General features: G+C 46.4%; 1 protein-coding gene across 4 annotated transcripts in view; it reads right to left on the bottom strand.

Moving 5' to 3' along the window:
* Positions 1–21,979, bottom strand: part of HTT (huntingtin) — a 167,821-nt gene that overhangs the window by 22,668 nt on the left and 123,174 nt on the right. For 3 of the 4 annotated variants that reach the window (XR_012434581.1, XM_045392045.2, XM_065544700.1), the window contains 12 exons: positions 18,169–18,310; positions 15,660–15,839; positions 15,352–15,528; positions 14,982–15,058; positions 13,480–13,618; positions 12,445–12,567; positions 9,862–10,075; positions 9,296–9,441; positions 7,866–8,043; positions 6,476–6,577; positions 3,804–3,991; positions 1,416–1,542 (listed from right to left, as the gene is read on the bottom strand). Coding sequence is in view for 2 of the 4 variants with exons in the window: in XM_045392045.2 (XP_045247980.2) it covers positions 1,416–1,542; positions 3,804–3,991; positions 6,476–6,577; positions 7,866–8,043; positions 9,296–9,441; positions 9,862–10,075; positions 12,445–12,567; positions 13,480–13,618; positions 14,982–15,058; positions 15,352–15,528; positions 15,660–15,839; positions 18,169–18,310 (1,793 nt within the window). In the remaining 2 variants the exon portion in view is untranslated. Of the gene's footprint in view, positions 1–1,415; positions 1,543–3,803; positions 3,992–6,475; positions 6,578–7,865; positions 8,044–9,295; positions 9,442–9,861; positions 10,076–12,444; positions 12,568–13,479; positions 13,619–14,981; positions 15,059–15,351; positions 15,529–15,659; positions 15,840–18,168; positions 18,311–21,979 lie in introns of those variants that run through there. The other variant, XR_012434582.1, reaches the window with a different exon arrangement.

Below are 21,979 nucleotides of genomic sequence, written 5' to 3'. Positions count from 1 at the left end.
CCCAAGTAAGCAAAGGAGCTCGTGTTAGGCAAGGGGGAGACCAGGAGGCCACTGACACCAATCTTCACAGTGAGGAAGAGGAGGAGCTCCGTGAGGCAGCTGGCTTGAGGTTCCTGCTCAGGGTTCCCTTTGGACATTGAATTATCTAATTAACTAAAGGGGACAGTAGACGCAAGGCGTCTGCTGCCAGAACCTTCTGGGATGAAAACAAGCCTCAAATTTGCAGAAGCCTGAAGGGCCTGGGGAGAAGACTGGACAGTGGAGACAGGGTGCCCCTGCCAGACTTTCTAGGACAAGACAAGAACTTTCCAGGAAACACCACAGCAGGGCACAGTCACTGAGGACTGACTGATTACAATCCCACCACAAGATCACACCTCTTGCCATCAAATAGGGGCGAAAGTGGTGACTTATTCATTTCGACACTTATTTAGAAATAAGGGCTAACACTTGTTTAGAAATGCAATTTCTAGGCCAGGCACGGTGGCTCACTCCTGTAATCCCAGCACTTTGGGAGACCGAGGTGGGCGGATCACGAGGTCAGGAGATCGAGACCATCCTGGTTAATACAATGAAACCCTGTCTCTACTAAAAATACAAAAAATTAGCCAGGCGTGGCAGCGGGCGCCTGTAGTCCCAGCTACTCGGGAGGCTGAGGCAGGAGAATGGCGTGAACCCAGGAGGCGGAGTTTGGAGTGAGCCGAGATCGCGCCACTGCACTCCAGCCTGGTTGACAGAGCCGAGACTCCGTCTCAAAAAAAAAAAAAAAAAAAAAAAAAAGAAATGTAATTTCTAAATCTGCAACAATTCTATAAAATAGACGTGACTCCCATTTTACATTTGACAAAACTGAGGGTCTCTAGAGGTTAGAAGGACTTGTTCCGCGCTGCTCAGCTACAGAGGGCTGGAAGCAGACCAGGACTGTCTGAGCCCCAAGCCCGCTTTCTCCCCATGCTGCCTCTAGGCTCTGAGGAAGGCGAGTGCTAAGAGACTTGACTCCGTCTGCTCCCGTCTGCTTGTTCCCATGTGAGAAAACGCACCAGTGAGACACAACAGGATCAGACTGGTGAACACGAGAACACACTCCGAGACAAACGCTGCCACTGTTGAGCCTAAATGCAAAATCGAAGGCAGAATTTGGCCTCACGTTGTCTGTTACACATGAATCTTTCCTGACTTCAAACAAGCCCAGAATATAAAAAGCTGGGATTCAAGCCACAAAACACAGGAACTGGGATCTATTTTCTCAGTAAAAGGAGTTTTGCTGACACTGCAAAATGTATTCACACAGGTTTGTATTATTATCATGCTTAAATCTTTTCTGGAGTCAAATGAGAAGATCCCAGTACTGGGGCTCTGGATTTCCTCCCGGTACATGCCCGACGATGGTGACCTGAAAGAGGCCCCAAGAGTACCTAGCGTGTTGATGCGGTAGATGAACTCCTTAAAGACTTCCTTTTCCTGGAGGAACTCCACGGGGATCTCAGGGAATGCTGTGCCAAAATCCCCTCCCGGTTTGGGTGACCATCCAAGCTTCCACACCTGAGAAGATGAAAAGGAAGTGACATCACCTGAGCTGAGTCAGGACAGACACACTGTGAGGAAGCAGGAAGCCCCACTTCTCTCCACCGGGCTTCCTCCTCACTACAACACTGTCCCCAAGCTGGCACCTTCTCCCCCAGAAAACAGCTCCAACTGCTTCCTGGGACTTCCTTCCCCATCAAGTGGCCCTTCCAAATCTGCTCTGCCCTCCCACTTCCTGTCCTCACCCTAAGGCTGCTGGCACACCCCACTCAGGGATGCTGGGAGAGGCAGGCAGGAGTTAGAGACAGCACCCCTCGCCCACAAACAGCAGATGGTGTGTTAGAATAAAGGCAGGCGTTCAATGAAGTTCAGCTCAGATATGTTTGTTGGCAAGCAGGCACGAAAATGAACCATACAGCTTATTTCTGTAAACTCTGAAGTACAGTTCTCTGTGCATGAGGTGATTAGACAAGCACCGTGCACAGAAGAATCCAGAGGCAGGCTTGATGCTGTTCAAGTGGCAGGATCAGCTGAAGGTCTGGCCAGCTCAGCTGACATGCCTTCAGTGAGGTGACAGAGGACCCAACGGAACCCCAGGATTCCCACAGCGCATCTGCACACAGGCAGAGGGGTTCTATGATAATGACCAGCTCATCTCTCACCTCACCACAGGAAAGCCCTCTCTTTAAATCAGTTCTGCTCCCCTGTGCTCCTCTCTGGTACCTGCCCGGGGGGAGACTGCAGTGCCTTTCACAGCTGCCTTCCAGATGACCGCACTCAGGGAACTCCTCAATGCCGGTTAAGAGCTTGCTAGAAGAATTTTATCTACAGCATGCAGTCCGTCCTGGCATATCCTCAAGTGTGTTCCAGATAGCATGACCTCTTGACTGTGCCCTCCTACATGGTCTCCCCGAGCCCCTCCAAAGGAGCAGTTACTGTTTCAGAACCAGATGCTAACGAACTCACAGTGACTCGCTGTGCACCAAGAGTGGGGCCAAGAGCAACCCCCATGCAGCAAGGGTGGCCTGCTTCTCCAGCACTCCTGCTGCTCTTCCCAGGAAAGCTTACAACTCCCTGTTCTGCAACTGCTTCCAGCACCACCGGGCCCTGGCCTCTTCTTCCGAATGAGCTCTCCATCTGAATACCTTCATCCCCTGCGGCAGAACCCTCCTCATGTCTCAGGATCAAATACTGTGTCCTTGGAGCAAGCCTCCCCAGACTCTCCGGCGTACATGCACACACGCGCACGCGCACACAGACGGGCACGCACCCTTCTCAAGCAGCCACAAGCCTCTTCCCTGGGACCCAGCTCCATTGTCACTGACCTATACCTGCTGGCTCACACCCTGCCGGGTCGGCCTTTCTTTCTTGCCTGAGGATGCTGCAGTCCCTAAGGAACAGGTCCCATCATCTTACTTCAGCAGGCTGGTGGGAGATGATGCCATTTCACTGAGCAGAAGCCAGTCCCCTTCCATCAACCCTCACTCTCCTCAAGCTAAGCTCTTCGTTATCTGAAACAAGCATCCTGATCAATAACACCTACTTTTTTTTTTTTTTTTTTTTGAGACAGAGTATTGCTCTGTTGCCCAGGCTGGAGTGCAGTAGCGTGATCTCGGCTCACTGCAACCTCCGCCTCCTGGGTTCAAGCCATTCTCCTGTCTCAGTCTCCTGAGTAGCTGGGATTACAGGTGCACACCACCACACCTGGCTAATTTTTGTATTTTTAGTAGAGACGGGGTTTCACCATGTTGGCCAGGCTGGTCTCAAACTCCTGACCTCAAGTGATCTGCCCGCCTTGGCTTCCCAAAGTGCTGGGATTACAGGCATGAGTTACTGCGCCCAGCAATAACACCTACTTTAAACCGATTCTGAAGACAGCAGCAAAATTGTGTAGAAAAACATGAATTATTTCCAAAGGAAAATCTCACTCACTCGAGGGAGTGTGGTTTCTGGTCTACCAGTAAGCAAAGTGGTCTAGTTGCTTTAGAATCAAGTCTAACACTAATCTCTTAGGGATGTGGGGCCTCACTTCATTTTAGAAAACCCAGTATTTCTACTAGCGACCTCCACACACGGTGCCTGAGGAAAGCAGCCTGGCACGAGAACCACAGCTGGCACGAGAACCACAGCTGGCACCAGAACCACAGCTGGCACCAGAACCACAGCTGGCAGCCTCTGGGCTGCGGGGACTCTGTCCTGCCCTCTCCGGTGTGCCCAGCCCAGGGCTTACCCATGCGTTTCACCGTACTTGGTCTTCTACACGGAACGACCAGACTCACCAGTGGGGGCACACGTGTGTAGCTGTTGACAAGGGGCAGGCGGGCCAGGCTGACGACGATGTTCCTGAGCACTGACGTGAGAAACGCCGGCACGCCACTATTCCTTTTATGACCCAAAGCCAACACCGACTGCAGAGACTCCACCATTTCTGCCACCATCTCACAGGCTGCGGTGATATACTTCGGATCTAAACAAGCAATGGTTAAGAGAAGACTTTTAAAAAAACACATTCTACTTGCCCAGTGTAAGAGGCATGACCGACAAGCAGCTGCTCAAGCTGTAATTGTGGAATCACCTTGAGTTGGCCACTGAAAGCTTGCAGAGTCTACCTCCTTCATATCCGCCTATACCATACAATCCTCCCCATTTTCTGCTGGGATTGCTGGAATGGTCCTGAACCTGAGCTCTGGCCTTGGTTCCCAGCCCTCTGGCCCACCCTCTAGGACACTTCCTCTGCCCCTTGTCTTTCTCTGGTCTCCCAGGACCTGTGTCTGTCCCTCAGCTGGTATCAAAGGGCCACGCTGTCATCCTTGCTTCACTGGCTCTCCTAGATCAGAGTGTTTGAGGGCCCTGGGGCATGGTTCTGATGGAAATGGAAACTCCCAAGGCAGACGCCGAGGAACACGTCACACCCCTGGGAAGATCCACATCATGGTGTCTTGAGTCTAGAATATTGTATCTACTAAAATATGATTCGTTGAGTCAGTGAATGTGTAGTAAGTGGCTACTACCCACAGGCCACGAGATTCTACAGTTTGGGCAACTTCCTAGGATAGAGAATGACTTCTCATTGGACTTAAGCAATTAAGCCCCAGGCTAATGAGTTGGCTCATTATTTATTGGATGACCTTTAAGAAGTAAGATCCTATCGAGGTGATTAAAATCAAGCAAGCTTCCCACTCCGGTCTACAAGGGCCACAGGGAATAAGCACAATCATCTTCAACCAAACAGAACCTGCATCAGGGCCCACTGCTCTGGCTCAAAGCCCTGAGATGTCTCAACTGTTTCAAAGCAATGGAAATCTAACTAAAGTCATGGTAGCATCTGTTGAGTATTCACAACAAGACTGTCATCCATTCCAGGTGCTTGACATGGATGGACTAACTGATCTATCTCAATCCACATGGTTGGCACTATTCTTATCCCTGCCACAGAAGCACAGGACCAACAGCCTGAGGTGCCATCGGCTGGAAGACGCAGAGTAGGGAGGTGGGTGTTTTCATATTCCTTAGGTAGCAACAAGAAATCATGAAATCACAAACTGAAGCCTGAAGGACCCACAGAGGTTCGAGATAAAAATTCAGAGAAGACCTTGGCTGTGTATGAAAATGCCACTGCTGGCCGGGCGTGGTGGCTCAAGCCTGTAATCCCAGCACTTTGGGAGGCCGAGACGGGCGAATCACGAGGTCAGGAGATCGAGACCATCCTGGCTAACACGGTGAAACCCTGTCTCTACTAAAAAATACAAAAAACTAGCCAGGCAAGGTGGCGGGCGCCTGTAGTCTCAGCTACTCGGGAGGCTGAGGCAGGAGAATGGCGTGAACCCGGGAGGCAGAGCTTGCAGTGAGCTGAGATCCGGCCACTGCACTCCAGCCTGGACGACAGAGCCACACTCTGTCTCAAAAAAAAAAAAAAAAAAAAAAAAAGAAAAGAAAATGCCACTGCTTCTGGGTCATTCTTTAATTACAAAACCTCGAACCGGGAACCAGAAGAAAAAAGTACTATGCAGAAGACTAAAGGCAGGAAAACTCCGTCCATAACTAGGATTGCACAAAAGCTGGGAGAAAAAGCCCAAAAGCACTGGCGAACTCATGATTGAAAAGGTGTGTTTCCTGAGCCACGGAACGCGGAAAAGATGCCTGATGCTCCAAGTAAGGGTGCTGTGTAACATGCGTGGACAGGCCCCAGGTGAGGCACCCCCGCCTCTGTGGGACAGGCTACAGGGAGCATTCCCTGCCAGACACTGGGCTAAAGAAACTGAAGTAGCCCCAGCAGCCTAGGGCCCCTGGCAAGAACGAAAGACACTTGGCCAAAAACTTTTCCTCTCAACAGGCATTGCCACCATTTTCCTAGTAAAATACTACTCTAGAATTGGGAGGAAAGGGCATGAAAAGCCGTAGTATATGTCTAAGTCTATAACTGGCTTAAATCACTGGGATTTAGATTTATTTATTTATTTTTTTCTGTAGGAAAAGTGGAATTTTCTTTTAAATATCCACCAAAACAGATGGCTGAACCTGACACTGAGGTTACTGAATACTCATGTGGGAAACATGTATTTTATTCATTATCACTCAACAAAAGGTTGCTGCTTGCTGACCAGGGGCCAAGCATTAATTTCTGAGAACACAGAGAAGACAAACCTGCTCCCTGCCCTCCAGGAGCTCAGAGTAACTGCATGTGGAAGTGCTGGAGGGGGAAGGGCTCCCCCAGAGGCATCCCAGCTGCTCTGTAGGGTCAGAGACAGCCGCATGCACAGGGATACGGTGAAACAAAAGAGTGTGGCAAAGCAATGGACTAAAGCCTCCCACGGCGAGGGAGGAGCAGCAGGACACAGCCGAGCTACGGTGCGCTTCCAGGAGTGCACACTCACCACGGCGCACGTCTCTGTGAATGACTTTTAAGTCTTGGAGGAACCACATGTAAGAAAGAATGGGTCCTGAGACTTACTCTGTGTGTTAGGATCTATTTCCTCCTCCTCCTCTCTGATGGCTTTTGGGGTATTTGTCCTTCTTTCTGGACTAAGAAGCTGCTCTCCAGGCTGCACTGCAACTAAAATTACAACAGAACAAACAGAAGAATTTCCACAGACTTCCATCAGTGCTTTTCATTCAAAATTTTACATTTGTGCAGCCTCACAAAAGTTCAAAGGGATAGACAGATGAGCCTAGATTTCTTAGAACCAATTTTAGACAAACAGACAATATTAGACTGAGGTACCAATCTCTTGGTTAGTGGCATATGTCTGAAGATTTGTACTTCAGATTTCATTCAGATTTGTAAGTCCCTCGACTCTCTCCTGTTGGCCATCTCTCACCCCGAGGTTATTATCAGACGGCTCAAGATTCATTACTACCAAAATCATCTCTATAACCCCCAAGAAGTCTGGCTTTTAAGTATTAATCCCTGGATCTTTGTTTTCAAGCTGGCCACAAATGCACAGATGAAAACAATTATGAAACATCAAAACATCACTCTATAATGTTTAATTTGAAAATACAAAGCTTCAAAACGCCCTCCAACATGTAAACCATGATGTCCAATTTTTTAAAAATTGTGGCTAATAACCCTTGTTGAGGATACTGTTCCTTGAAAAGAATAAGCCACTTTTATTTTACAGTACGTTAATATTACAGTGCAGTATAGAAACAAGCATTTGAACAGAAAACAATCTTCTGAACGTAATCTTACTAACCTTTCGATCATATAAGACTAAATGCATAAAACAGTCAGCTAAGACCAAAGATCACAGAGACATAAAATTTAGAAGTAATTTTGATGAAAGCTGAAATTCCAAAATCTAAATAAAATGACTAAAAAAGCAAATTCAAGTTAAATTCCAGTGTAGACTCCAATATATTGGAGAGTAAGAGATGGAGCCGGCCAGGCGCGGTGGCTCAAGCCTGTAATCCCAGCACTTTGGGAGGCCGAGACGGGCGGATCACGAGGTCAGGAGATCGAGACCATCCTGGCTAAGACGGTGAAACCCCGTCTCTACTAAAAAATACGAAAAACTAGCCGGGCGAGGTGGCGGGCACCTGTAGTCCCAGCTACTCGGGAGGCTGAGGCAAGAGAATGGCGTGAACCCGGGAGGCGGAGCTTGCAGTGAGCTGAGATCTGGCCACTGCACTCCAGCCTGAGCGACAGAGCGAGACTCCGTCTCAAAAAAAAAAAAAAAAAAAAAAGAGATGGAGCCCAGCCCTTCCTAATGCGTATTTTATCTACCTCTCCATCCCCAATTCCTAGCTTAGTACCTGGCAAACAGGCAGCACAAAATATAAACATGGCGAACTAGACAGGAACTAGGATAGGAACCCATTGTTCACGGATGGGGACTCACCGGCCTCCAGGATGAAGTGCACACAGTGGATGAGGGAGCAGGCGTGGGTCACAAACTCTGCGGAGGAGACCACGCTCCAGAGGCCAGGCAGCTGCAGGGCCAGGCAGCAGCAGTCCAGCCCTGCCTGGAGATCCAGACTCAGCGGAATCTGCTCATGGATCAAATGCCAGGACAGGGCCTAAAGGGAAGTACCAAGTCACAGAATGCCCGCTTGTGTACCTTCATTTGGGGAGGCCGTGTGAATCAGTTGTGGTGGAACCGTCCAAAGCATTGAGGGGAAGCAGGTCCAGATGCCCTTGCCCTCCAGAAGGACAGCTCTGACCTGACTCCATGACATTCAGTCCTGACCCAGCTATTCCCCAAGGTGCCAGTCCCCTCTCTGCCAGAATGCCCCCTTAACTCTGCTGCCCTTCTCTCCTTCAGCGCTGTGGGCTCCTGTAGACATCTCTCCTGGGCTACATGGCCACCAGGCCAGAGGTTCTTCCCTGGGGCGCCCACAGCACTGGGGCTTGCCTCTGGCATAGCCTCAGAGGTTGAATTTGAGAGCGTGGGTTCTAGGGATAGCAGGCCTTGAGTTCAAACGCCAGAATGGCTACTTCCTACCTCAGTGGACCTGGGCAAGTCACTGAAATTCTCTAAGCCTTGCTCTCCTCACCTGTCAAATGGGAGTAACAGAGCCTATCTCACAGGGAGTTGTGAGAGTCAAATAAGATGATGCGTGTAAAGTATGTTGTCCTGCACACAGCAGGCACATAATATAATCGGCAGCAATCACCCTGTGCTGTGATCACACGCTGGCTTTCCCACTTCCCCACTAAGCTGAAACCTAAAGGACAGGGATCACAAACCATCTGACTCCACCTGGTTCAGAATAAGGGTGTATTTATCATTTTGTGAGTAACGGCACTGATGCCCTTTGGACTCCTCCCTTTCTTTGGTGTGAGGTGGAGGCGGAGCCTCTGTGGGTCTGCAAAGTGTGTCCCTGCTGAGGGCAGGCAGTACAGAGATGGCCCTTTAAGGATACAGGCCTGACTTTAATGCATCCAGAATGTGTACATGTTTTGGGGGCTAATTACAAGCACTAACACAAACCAAGTATTCCTTGGCTGACATGTCCAGGCCAACTTAAGACACAAAGTACCTCCAGATGGTTATTTTTCAAGTCTCTAAAATTACGATCCACATAACACTGGAGGTGCAGATGAGAAGGGGACCTGGCTGACCTCACAGGCCACCGTGAGGAGTGGCGAGGCAAGGGTGAAGGCTGGCTACAATAACTTGACGGTGACAAGACTTACTGCCAGGCTGAGACGGAAGAGTGACTGGATTGGTCAGAGCTCTTGCTTTTCAAATAAAACTGCTTTACCCTCTCCAGTGTCAGCCCCGTGTCCCCTCCCACAGCAACAATGAGCTCCTGAGCTGCCTCTTACCTCAAGGGTTGCCACCACGAATTTCATGGTGTCCTTCTCTTTCTCAGGAGGAAGGTGCAAGTGACTGGGCAGTTTGGAGACCGCCACCAGGTACTGTGCCAGGGCCCGGGCCAGAGTGGTCAGGGACTGATACAGCGCAGCATCCCCTGAAACAGAAGGCCCTCGTGGGTGGGTGCAAACATGAGCACAGATGCAACACCTTCGAAAGGCAGTCAAGCAATTCTTTGAGAATCTGATGAAAGCACAAGACATTGCTCCTCAATGGCACATCTACGCATCCATCCACATGACTGCATGTAGTTTGGGGCTGCATCTCCCCTGAGGTCTGGCCCAGCCTTCCTCAAGGGCTTAGAGCCCTATGTCCGTGACCACGTCAATGAACGGCAAAGTGGCAAACACGCAGGAAGAAATTCTGCGCTGAGGCCACCAGTGCTGCTCTTTAGCTGCCTCTGTAAACGCTTTCGCTGTATTAGATCCACCGCCTTTATTGTATATTGACTTGGTGCAAAGTACTATACTGGCCCTGGAACCTTTCTAAAAATAAGATAAATTTTAATTTTAATTACCAAATAGATCATTCAACTTGCTCCAGTAGGCCGCCGGCTCTGCAGGCAGGTCGGACTGGAAGACGTGGTGGGCAGCAGGGAGCTGCTGCACGGTGCTGCTCACGCGGGCCAGAGTCACCTCACGGGCTGCTTCAAAAAGCGGACTCTTCTGGCCACCAGAAATCTCACTCATCCCTAGGCTTAAGCATGGAGCTAGCAGGCTTAGGTTGAACTCCTGAAATCAGAGCATTAAAGGTTAAACAAACAGTAACAACAGATTAGGAGCTTTCAATCAGGTAAGAAAAACACAACAGAAAAAAGAATAAGGCAAATGTTTCTGAGAAAACACAGATTGGTATACCATCAAAAATGTTTTTAAGAAAATTCTACTCTATGCCTGTTACAAATATTTGAACAACTTCATTCAACGTACGCTTAGTAAAATATATTTCTGTTCTCTCTTGGTACTTTAAGTGATATTTTAATTTTTTATGCTCTTGGATTTGCTTGAAGTAAAAATTTTGGTATGACAATTTTAATTCATAAAAACAGAAAATCAAAGCTAAAGTGTCATCCAAGATCTCGGTGATACACCAACCATCCCTGAAGTTTGAAAAAGATGGTCAAATGCAGCTGAAATAAGTAAAAGTAGCCATATGAATGACAAAATTTTGGTTGGAAAAATGGTATTTCCTATGACAATTTGGATTATGTTTTAGCAACCTTTTTTGTTTAGCCATTTATAAGATTGGGGGCCAATTCTTCAGGTAAAACATCTATCTTAGTTTAATATTCAGAAAAGCATCATGAATGCCAAAAGTTGCAGCTTTCTTTTACAGTCAGAACTTTTACAGCTGTTCAAAGCCCAATTAGCAAATTTGGAAAACCTAATAAACAGATCACTAAGCAAATTTATCACTCAGTAAGTTAGTTTTCACTGCATGAATCTTAAGATAAACAATTTTAGGCCGGGCGCAGTGGCTCAGGCCTGTAATCCCAGCACTTTGGGAGGCTGAGGCAGGGAGATCACCTGAGGTCAGGAGTTTAAGACAAGCCTGGCCAACACGGTGAAACCACGTCTCTACTAAAAATACAAAAATTAGCCGGGCGTGGTGGGTGCATGCCTGTACTCGGGAGGCTGAGGCAGGAGAATTGTTTAAATCCAGGAGGCAGAGGTTGCAGTGAGCCAAGATCTACCATCGCACTCCAGCCTGGGGGACAAGAGCGAGACTTCGTCTCAAAAAAAAAAAAGGATAAACAATTTTAGTAAATGGATTTTGGGTGAATTCTCCTGTTCTTTTCAGTCTAGCTCTTCAGTACATCAGAACACACTGTTGTGTTGCCCTCCCTGTAAGGTCTCTTTTCATGAACACCTGCCTCCACCCCCAGCCTCTACATGCATTTGTCCTCCCGGGTGCCCACTTCCCTCCCATCTGCTGCGTATCAACGCAGGGCTAAAGCACCAGGAGGTTTCTCCCGTCCTAGTAGGTCTGAGAGGAAGCCCTGCTCAGGCCATGGCTGTACCACACCAAAGAGGTGGCCCCCCGACTGCTCACAGGATCTGCCCACAGGTGAAGGACAGGGACACCAAGGCTTTGCACGGTCTCCTGGGATAGCTCTGCGCAGGCTGCCCTCTGACATCTGGGGTTGGGGGGTGAAGAACCTCACTACATCTAACAGAGGTGTGGGTAGAGGAAATCTCACTGCATTCAAGGGTCTCTTTTGCGACTAAAGATCAACCTCCAGAACACCAGAAACAAGTTACTACGACACTGTGTCAAAGTCTACGGCAAATATGCAACCCTGACTTCCATTCTGTCTTGGCCATGGAGCTTAGATGATGACATCCCGTGTTTGTTCCTCCCGTGGAGGTCAGATAGTTCTCATGCCAAACCACACACCCAGCCTTGGGGCCAGCTGGATTTCAAAACAATACCTCCTCATGAGAGAGGGCTCCCATCAACTTGCTTCAAATTTCACAGCTGCCTGCTTCCAACTTCACTGCCATCCAGTTTCTACCCTGCTTCCTGCCGCTCAGGTCCCCCACCCTAGATGCCAATAAAAGTGCCCAGGACCACACTTCATTCCCTCACATGCCCCCAACTTCCATGTGTGAGGGGCCTCTGGGCATGCCATGTACCCGCCAGGACCTGTAAGTAGTAAAATCTTCATTTCCATCTCGAGTCTCTCCTAATCCCTGAGGGAGTGCTCTCCATCTTCTCAAAGATCCTGAATTAAGACAGACACCAATCCAATACCCTTCCTCACTGCCATGAGAACAAACCAGTGAAATGACTGTAATCTAAGACCACCTCCATTTTCTTTAAATGCATGAAAGGTTGAGTGAAATCGACTTGCCTCCTTGGATTCTAATGTGGCTGAAACAATCTCGATCAGCATATCCCCCATGTCCCGGCCCCCTGAAATGGAGTCCTCCCCACTTCCCAGCCCCATTCAGAGTGGAGTCTCTCCGTCATCCCGTCCCCATCCAGAGTGGAGTCTCCAACATGTGTTGTCAACAAGTGGGTCACATGAGGAGACAAATCCCACTTGGAAGTCACAAGAAAAGCTGAGGATTCCTTGCTTCCGCTGCTCCCCCCGTACCGAGTTCATCATGAAGGCACTCATATCTTCAGCAGGAATCCGATTCACCAGCTCTGCACCTTCCAGCAGCGCAGAATCTGACCTGGTCCAACACTGGGATTTGACAAGATGAATGTACCAGTCCTGGGAAGAAAAAGATGAATAAGGGGAACATGATGGGTGGCGTTCAAGGGCACTTCACATCCCTGGAGCTACAGGCCTAGGCCAGTGCTTGGGAACACTGCACTAGGCTAACTGAGAGGGCCGCCGGCCGGCATGTTGTGGCTATACAGCTCACCACACCACAGGTCTTCCCCTTTGGACTTCTGTTACCTACCTGGGTACTCTCACGGCCTCCCCCTTCACCTGGTGAACTTCTAATAGTCCTTCCAAATATAGCTAAACTACTAAGGGTTAGCGGCCCCTTTGCCATCCTCTCCTGGGCTGTCTGCTTTGCTCATCTCTTCCCAGCAACCAGGGCAGGGCAGGGCAGATGCTTAGCAAATAGAGCCTAAGGCGGCAGGACTGAACCTTCGCTTTCTTATACTTGGGCTGCTGGTTTTTGAAATCTAAATTCATATTCATAAGCTGAACTCTCTCCAGGAAAGTAGAGTACCAAGGCTCTACCAAGGCCCCAAGTGGTCCCTAACGGTGAGGTATGAGCAGTGGAGGTGCTGACAACATACCAGTATGGCTGGCAGTGGCGGTGCAACTCACAGGTGGCCAGAAGGTATGAGGCGATGGAGGGAGGCTAAATGCACTGACATGTGCTTGAAGGCCTGTGCAGTCAGGGGCCTGCAGGCCACAATTGACTTTCCCTTGAGTCACCCACTAACGACTCACCTCGCACTCCTACCGAAAGGGTCCCACATCAGCACTGCTTTGCTCCCTCGGACATTGATGGTCCCCCCAGGTCTCTAACCACGGCTTCATTGAGCCGAGCAGAGCGCCAGCACTCCTTGGGTCCACCGCACCTCCTCTGCACTCTCTGTATCTGCCACAGGTGACAGAGGCACTCTGCCCTGTGCCCCGCATGCAGACACGCTGGACACTTACTTTGTCCGGACTCACTGTTTCCAGTGACACGTGCCCGTCCCCGTCCAGCGGGTGGGAAGAGACTGGGGGAGAGGGACTAAGTGAGTCTTGCATGGTGGAGAGACGAAACCTGTCCAGCAGGGAATAGAGCCTCTGGTGTCTAAAATACAAACAAAAATGAAATTACAGTGCAATTTTTTTTTTAGTCTTAGTCTAAACTCTGCACACTAGGATTCTAGAAATATACACCCTAAGGATGCACTATTAGTGGCTTCTTAAAGGAAAATGAAACTTGTTTAAAACTTTTTCTTCGCAGCTATTTTCTCATCAACACTCAAACAGGTCATGATATAAACGCAGGCCCTAGTTTACTTCTAAGGTATCACAGTTTGTACTCCATTAATATTGTCCAGAAATTTCATTTATACTCAAACATTGCAACAGTCCATACATGGTATAAAAGCTAATAAAGGCTTTCTTAATAAACGTAAAACAGATCATCTAAGACTCAAATGCACAAACTCCACTATCAAAATATCCCAGTAAGACAACTGATAGGAATTTATGGTCATTTCAAAATAAAATCACCTCATCTGGCACAAGATATTTATAATCTTTTAATCTCCCTCATCTGGACTGAAGACTAAGTCTAGGGTCAAAAAGTAATAATAGTTTATCTGCCACCATATGCTATGAGAGTGACAACTTTATAATGCAAATTACAAAACAGCTTGGCCCTACAGACCGAAAAATCGCCCCAAACTGTCCACCTAATTGTGCCCAATCCCATTTAAAAACACCATCAACAAGGTACTCTTAAGACTGAAATCAAAGCATGTGTGTGTGTGTTTTCTTTTTTGCAATTTCAGCTCAAAGGACACAGCATGATAATTATATTCTCCTTCTCTGCTGTCTCTCTTTCCCTTTCACACACACAATTTCCGCCCCCACCAAGGGAAGAAAAAAGGTAAAAGTTTAACTTATTTTGCAGTCATGGAAATACACTCACATAGGAGATGTAAGGATTTCTGATAAAGGCTTCTAAAAGACTTTGCAAACACAACTAAGTGATTAAATGCTTTGAAGAGAAAAAATGGCAACGGGATGCAGATGTAAGTCCTGCATGCCAAGGATTCAGTAATGTCTTTCAGATTTGCCAACTCTTGTTTAGCAATTAGATGATATGCTTTGATTTTGCTAAGATAAAGCTGATAACCTATTTTCCCACTCATCACAGGACACTGAATACAGGCATTCTAAATACTACCTCTCAAACAGCCAACAGGAGTGCAAACTGCCTCCACTCATGTCATAGACGTGATCCTGCTGGTTGTCCTTTACTCCATATAAAGTGAGATCTGGTTGTTTTAAAAGTAGGAAGCTTTCTATTATGGCACTTCTGCAGTAAACCCACCTATAACGCACATCAATTTCTTGTCCTGTGAATTTATTCCCGCACAAATCTATATCTTTTATATCCTGGGTTCTCCTAACACAAGGATGACCTGTGTTTCCAGCATTACCTCTGAGCGAGCCCGCTGCTCTGAAGGTATTCCTGGATTCTGTTGAGTTCTTCCATTGGCAACTGGGCCATGCTGCTCTAATAGACAAAAACACATTAGTGTGTTTGTGACACTGAACAACCCAAAATAACCTCATGCTCATTTAAAAAGGATAAACTGATGTGTACAGTTCATCCTAGTAAGGACAGACTAGAAAAAAGTTCAAGAAACAGATCAGACACACGAGGAATGGCAAGTTTGCAGATATTTCCATGTTTCTATTGGTGACCGTGTCAAGACCACACCTATGGAGGAAAAAGGCAGCCACCTGTTTTGCTTGGCCTGCTAAATTTTCAATATAAATCAATATCAGGGTTTCTTTTCCCAATACCTGTAAATTTGCAGCCAGAAGCATTTCTACCCGGCGACAAGCAAGGATGTCGACCATGCGAGCCAGCACACGGAAAGGGGTGCACAGCAGCCTGTCCACATACAACGTGAGCACAGCTCCCGACTGGCTGAGATGGATCCCCTCCAAGCACTGAAGAGTTTTCTTCAGAGTGGTTGGCTAACAGCGAGAAGGAAAAGAACAAAAGATGACTATTTTGCCAATCAGAAATTAATGTTAAAAATTTCAATACTCCATTTTTAAGGCAGAGAAAACTGCAACTGGCAATTGTTGGCAGGATGAAAACGTACAGTTGAAAGGTTTTCACAACGAGACTGAATTGCCTGGATGAAGAGGCCGCTGGCAGCGGAGTTCCGATGAACAGCACTGATGAAGTCCTGTACTGGAGGCTCGTGGGAAAGGCTGATCAGATCTTGAATGTGATTTACAATGAGCCACGTTAAGTGCTCGGAGTCATGGAGGTTCTGACACTAAGGAAAAATATGATGAGAGATTCACTTTCAAGTACACAAGAAGAGACCAGGTATTAATCCATAGAAAGGCCAGAAAGCGTAAGAAGGAGAAAACACATCTCAAATATAAACCTCACTAAAAAATATACAGTGTATGAGCACAAATAATTGAGGAGGCAGGAAACTGGATTTACCAAGGCCGTCACCTCCAACCACGCACTGCAGCAGAGGCTGTGTGAAGTCAGGCCCCCCTGGGGAAGTAGGGGTACAGCAGTCCAGCTCTCAGAGACACTAACAAATGGCCAAGGGTCAAAGGACAAAGGCAGGCCTCAGAGATCCATGGGCAGGAGGGGCAGCGTGGTACTGCGACGCTCCCATCCACAGCACTGCCTGCCCCCTCCCGGGCTTCGAGCTGGCCAAGCCAGTGGGGTTCTCCAATTACTCTTTTTCCAATTTTGTGATAGTTCAGTGGGAAAAAAAAATCCTCTATCACTGCCACGGTCTTGACAGAATTGTTTAATCCAAAATATGAATGGATTCCACATATCAAATACATCTTAAGTGTTGATACATTTAAGATTTATAAGAAAATAAAAAAATATATATTTTTAAACACGCAGAGCCTTTTCATCTTGATTCATAATCCTAGGCAGAAACTGTAAAATGTGATCAATTCCTTGACATTTGGTTAACGATTAATATTTTTCATTTGGGATCATCTGACAGTACAGGTTGAATAACCCTTATCTGAAATGTTTGGGATCAGAAGTATTCTGAATGTAGGATTTTTTTCAGGTTTTGGAATATGTGCATTATACTTATTTGTTGAGCTCCCTAAATCCAAAAATCTGAAATCTTCCAAAGAACATTTCCTTTGAACATAATGTCAGCACTCAAAAAGCTTCAGAATTTGGAGCATCTGGGATTTCAGATTTTTGGATTTGGGATGCTCAACCTCTATTAACTTACAAAATTAATATCTTTTTTTCTTACATTTCTGTGAAAAACAGCATGATACAATTATATTATCCTTAAAAGTAGAACAAAACAGAAAAACTATTTCAATACAGAATGTAAAGCAAAAAGTGAATATTAACAAATTGCCATCACCAGAAAAAGTCTCTAGGATAACACCTCTTTCAGTTGGAGAGTCGGCCTCCTTTTCTGATTCAGAATATTTAACACTGTTTTGCTATGTGACAGCACTATCTATAAGATACCATGTTTGTAACAAAGAAATGTATATGTTTTAAGTATTTTTAATATAAATACAGAAAAAGTATTAGATCTACACCGAAATCTAACAGCAAGTTATCTCTGAGTAGTATGATTACAGAGGTTTTATTTTCCTCTGTTTGTTTTTTGTAAATTCTCCATGGTAAACATGTGATGCTAATTTTACGGTTAAAAACTCCTACAAGTTATTTTTTTTTTTTTAAGAGAATGGCATTTAAACAGGAATCCATCATAAAATACGGCAATGAACATCTAACACCTTTTCTACAAATTAACTTAAAAAAATTTTTTTTTAGAGCAGGGGTCTCGCCTTGTCACCCAGGCTAAAGTGCAGTGACACAGTCACGGCTCACCGCAGCCTCAAACTTCTGGGCTCAAGCAATCCTCCCTTCTCAGTCTCTCAGGTAGCTGGGACCACAGGCACGCACCACCATCAGGCTAATTTGTCTTTCTTTCGGTAGGGGCAGGGTTTCTCTGTGTTGCCAGGCTGGTCTCGAACTCCCACGCTCTAGCCATCCTCCGGCCTCAGCTTCTCAAGAAGCTGTGATTGCAGGCACGAGCCACCACACTTGGGTATTTTTCATTTTTTATTTTTTTAGAGATGGGGGTCTTACACCGTAGCCCAGGCTTGTCTCAAACTCCTGGGCTCAAGTGATCTTTCCACCTCAGCCTCTCGAGTTGCTAGAATTTAGGCGTAAGCCACTGCTCCTGGTATTACTTTTTTAAAAAATTTAAAATCAGAACCCCACTACAGTCAATGCACTTATCTTGTTTTTCAAATCATTAGTTATTATTATTCCATTGCTTCCCTTGAATTAACAAATATGCCCAGCATCGTGTAGGCGTGAAGCCAATAGCTGGGCATTTGATAAATGAGTCAGCTGCATCAACTCTCACAGTCCAGCTTAGAATCCAGTGACTGGAAGGCCAGGCCCGGTCTCCAATTATATATCAGAGCAGAAGTAAACATTCATTCCAGATTTAGTTTTGATGGAGCTGGCAGGACACCGGGCAGTCTGGGTTCCAGAGGGTCCAGGCAAGTGTCATCTACTCAGGATGTTCTCCCGGTCCCCACCTCCCTCAACCCCGTTTACAGGCATTTCAAACTTACGACATAATCACAGAAGAGAATGAGAGCCCCTCTTCGTACTATTTCTCTATTGCACATTCCAAGTTTGGCTGCCAAGTCAGAATCCTCCTCTTCTCCAGACATCTGGGGACTAAGTAACTTTGTGCTGGACAGACTGTGTCTTCTAGAAGGAGCAACAGATGCATTGACAATGTTTCTGGATGGCAGTGAGCTTATTTGCAAAATACTGAAGATGATTATGTTTAATTCTAGTTCTAAAACAGACAAGTTGGTTTAAATATTGCCATATCAGAATGTTGTATGTGTAATATATACTCTCAGTTATCTATTCCCAAGCTACAATAAACCACATATGAAAAACTAAAGAAAACAGAATTTAACAGGCAGAAAATTAAAATGCTTGCCTGAATGACAAAATCCACCATAAAGCTGCACATTCAATCAGCACCTTTATTTCAGAACTCACACTGGCTATGTTTGATAATTGAGCAATTGCTTTTCAAATTCCCCATCTGCCATGAAAGTTGCCAAATGCCAGAAAGAAAATCTCCCTGCTTTCATGTTTTACTGTTCGTTTCCCAATGAAACATCACCACTCTAAACACGTTCAGGGTATACATTATGGAAATTCTGTTTAAAAACACTTCTTCCCCACCAACACAGGTTATTTCACTTTACATTTACTTCTTCTCACTTTATTATTTTTTTTTTTCTTTTTGAATAGGTGGGAATTATAAATCTAGAGACTCTTGGCTCTAGTCCACACAGTTAAAATGTTGACACACTCCCAAAGTGCCCCTCTGACCTTCAGGGTCTGACCGAGGACGACGTCCTTCCCATTGCAGCAAAGGGCCTTAACAGGGAGAGAGGTCACATCAAGCTAAGAATATTCTGAAATACAACAACTTTTCCTGTAATCCCTCAGGATTTAGAAGAGAACTGGTAAAAACCAAAATTCTACAGATTTAAACTTTTTAAAAACTGCCTTTTCTCTGTTTCCCAACTGGTGAAGTAAAAGCAATCTACAGCCCAGCCATATAATGCTCAGCAGTCACAAGAAGCCAGCCACCAACACGTGTGCAACACATGACGGTAGACACCGCTCACTGCAAGGGGCCAGACTCAAAAGGCTGCACACTGTGTGGTTCCATCTCTTTCTTAATTTTTTTCCCAAAGACAAGGTCTTGCTGTGTCACCCAGGCTGGAGCACAGTGGCACGATCATAGCTCACTGTAACCTCAACAAGAGATCCTCCCGCCTCAGCTTCCCAAGCAGCTGGAACTACAGGGACATGCTTGTAATTTTCAAATTTTTTTTTTCTGGAGATGGGGTCTTGCTAGGTAGCCCAGGCTAGTCTCGAACTCCTAGCCTCAAGTGATCCTTCCACTTCAGCCTCTCAAAGCACTGGGATTACAGGCATGAGCCACCACACCCAGCCTGTAGATTCTATTTCTATGACCCTCTGCAATGGGCTGAATAGAGCACGGATTGGTGGTTAGACCTGGGGAGGGCGGGACATGGCAGAGGAAGAGGGAACTATGTGAAGCGACAGCACTGCTCTATATCTTATGTGGTTGGGGGAGGGGGCTGTTACTGACTACAGTTGATACAAAAGTACATTCTACTGTATTGTAAATTATGTGTCAATGTGAAAACTAACAGGAAACTTGCCCTTTCTCAGTCGGCTGTCCTGCCAGCCCAGCGTGACTTACACTCAAGCTGTAATTATGTACTTTGTAATAATACAGCTATAGGGTAATGAGCCTCTGAAAGAGAAGAGGCAGCATTTGCAATTCAAATATTAGCAGTAGACATAAAGAAGGGCCAGTGTCAACTCAAATTCAGCCCCAATTTGTAGCAGCACAAGTCCTCCAAATCGCAGGCCATATACCGCCAGCTACTAGTGGCGAATGAACGTACCAAATCCAGGGTGACTCAGAACAAGATGAGCTGGGAAGTGACCAACATGTCATGTGTACCACAACACACCCACAAGTGCTGAAGTATAGGCAGGACTCTAACAGCTCACCAAAAGGTAAGACAGATTGAGTGAATCAAACCCATGGTGACAGAGTCCATAAGAGAGGGGCTAGGCCGGGGCAGGGCCCACACAAGGACCTCCTGGAGCAGAGCACCCAGTGTCGCCTGGAGCCAGCTCCCATCTGGGAGCCAGCCTGAAAGGAGATGCACACTAACCGAGGGGGTGTCAAGGGTAAGCAGCAGGAACTTCTGCAACTGGATAGAGCAATTTTATAGCTGCTGAGTCCAGATAAAAAAAGAGCAGTTGTGTTTTGTGCTTCATACTTCTAGTAATTCATTTTTCTCATCTCATGGAAATAAAAAGATACTCATCCCCCACCACCCATAGCTGGAAAAACACAGTCCTAAGAGCAGCGGTTTAAACCGGAACAGCTCTGCTCTCTATGGGCATCGTGGACACTTATGGGGATTTATTTTTTCCTTCCACCACAGGGAGACCTTGGACACTCACATACTAAAATGCTTGTTACATATTATCTTCTCTTAATTTTACCTTTACATTACCATTAAAGAATGATTTTTTTTAATTTAACTGTTAGGTTAAAAATCCATTGATCCATTAATTTTTTTTTTTTTTTTTTTTTGAGATGGAGTCTCACTCTGTCACCCAGCCTAGAGTGCAGTGGCGTGATCTCAGCTCGCTGCAACCTTTGCCTCCTGGGTTCAAGCGATTCTCCTGCCTCAGCCTTCTGAGTAGCTGGGACTACAGGCACCTGTCACCACGCTTGGCTAATTTTTGTTATTTTCAGTAGAGACAGGGTTTCACCATGTTGGCCAGGCTGGGCTGGTCTCGAAGTCCTGGCCTCAGGTGATCCTCCCGCCTTGGCCTCCCAAGGTGCTGGGATTATAGGCATGAGCCACCACACCCAGCCTAATCTATTAATGTTATTTCAGGATAATGGAACAATACAGAAGGTTATAAAGGAAAACTGGGTCAGAAGGGGTCAAGAAACAGAGAATTTACCTACATTTATGAAAAGCTGTAGTTTGCCCTCAGAGGGCTGAATGAAGACGCTTGCTGAATTCCAAACTAAATTTACCTTTGGTTTATTTCTTTTAAACACTGATCATCTAAGCATTTCTGTTATTCCAATTCAGGGAACACAATTCCCAGATTCAGAGCATTCTGATATAACATCAGAGTGAGCAGGCCTGTCAGAAAAAGAGTGATCTGCTGCATCCGCGGCTGATTTCTCTGCACGCGGCTGATTTCAAATACTTGGATGCCACACCCCACTACATACGGCACAGAGTGGATGGTTACGAATGCCCGCCAACAGTGGACTTTCCAGCTGAGTGCCATGAACTGGCCCTACTGCGAGCCCTGGCCGCACATGGCCCAGTATCCATACTGAGCAGAGAGGCACGGCAGCACCTGCCCTCTTTTCTCTCTGGAACTTCTTTTCCCCAGTGTGGGATCTTGAGCCTTCCAGAAACACTGTGCTGAGGATTCAGCTAGGGCGGGGATGTCACAGCTTTTATTTCCACGTGTATACAAATAACAGAGTGTTGGAGCACCTAGAAATGGAGCTTAAGCCTGAAAACCTTTTACAAAAAGAGGGCCACCCATAATGAGAGACTTAGTAAGTCTTTTTGAATGGTCAAATAATATTTCCAAGAGGTTTTGAAATTTGCTAAATCGTTACTCCATTATCTAAGAATAACCAGAACCACATTTAATTTATAATGAAGTTAAGACATTGCAACATGTCTGGCTATGGAACCAACTGAAGGACTAGAACTTAGTAGGAGCCACACAGCATGACAAGCATATCCCACAAGATGGAATGGT

Source organism: Macaca fascicularis, chromosome 5 (genome assembly GCF_037993035.2).
Source record: "Macaca fascicularis isolate 582-1 chromosome 5, T2T-MFA8v1.1".
Taxonomy (NCBI): Eukaryota; Metazoa; Chordata; class Mammalia; order Primates; family Cercopithecidae; genus Macaca; species Macaca fascicularis.
Note: the sequence above shows the minus strand (reverse complement) of the source record. Positions and strands in the feature narration are given on the sequence as shown.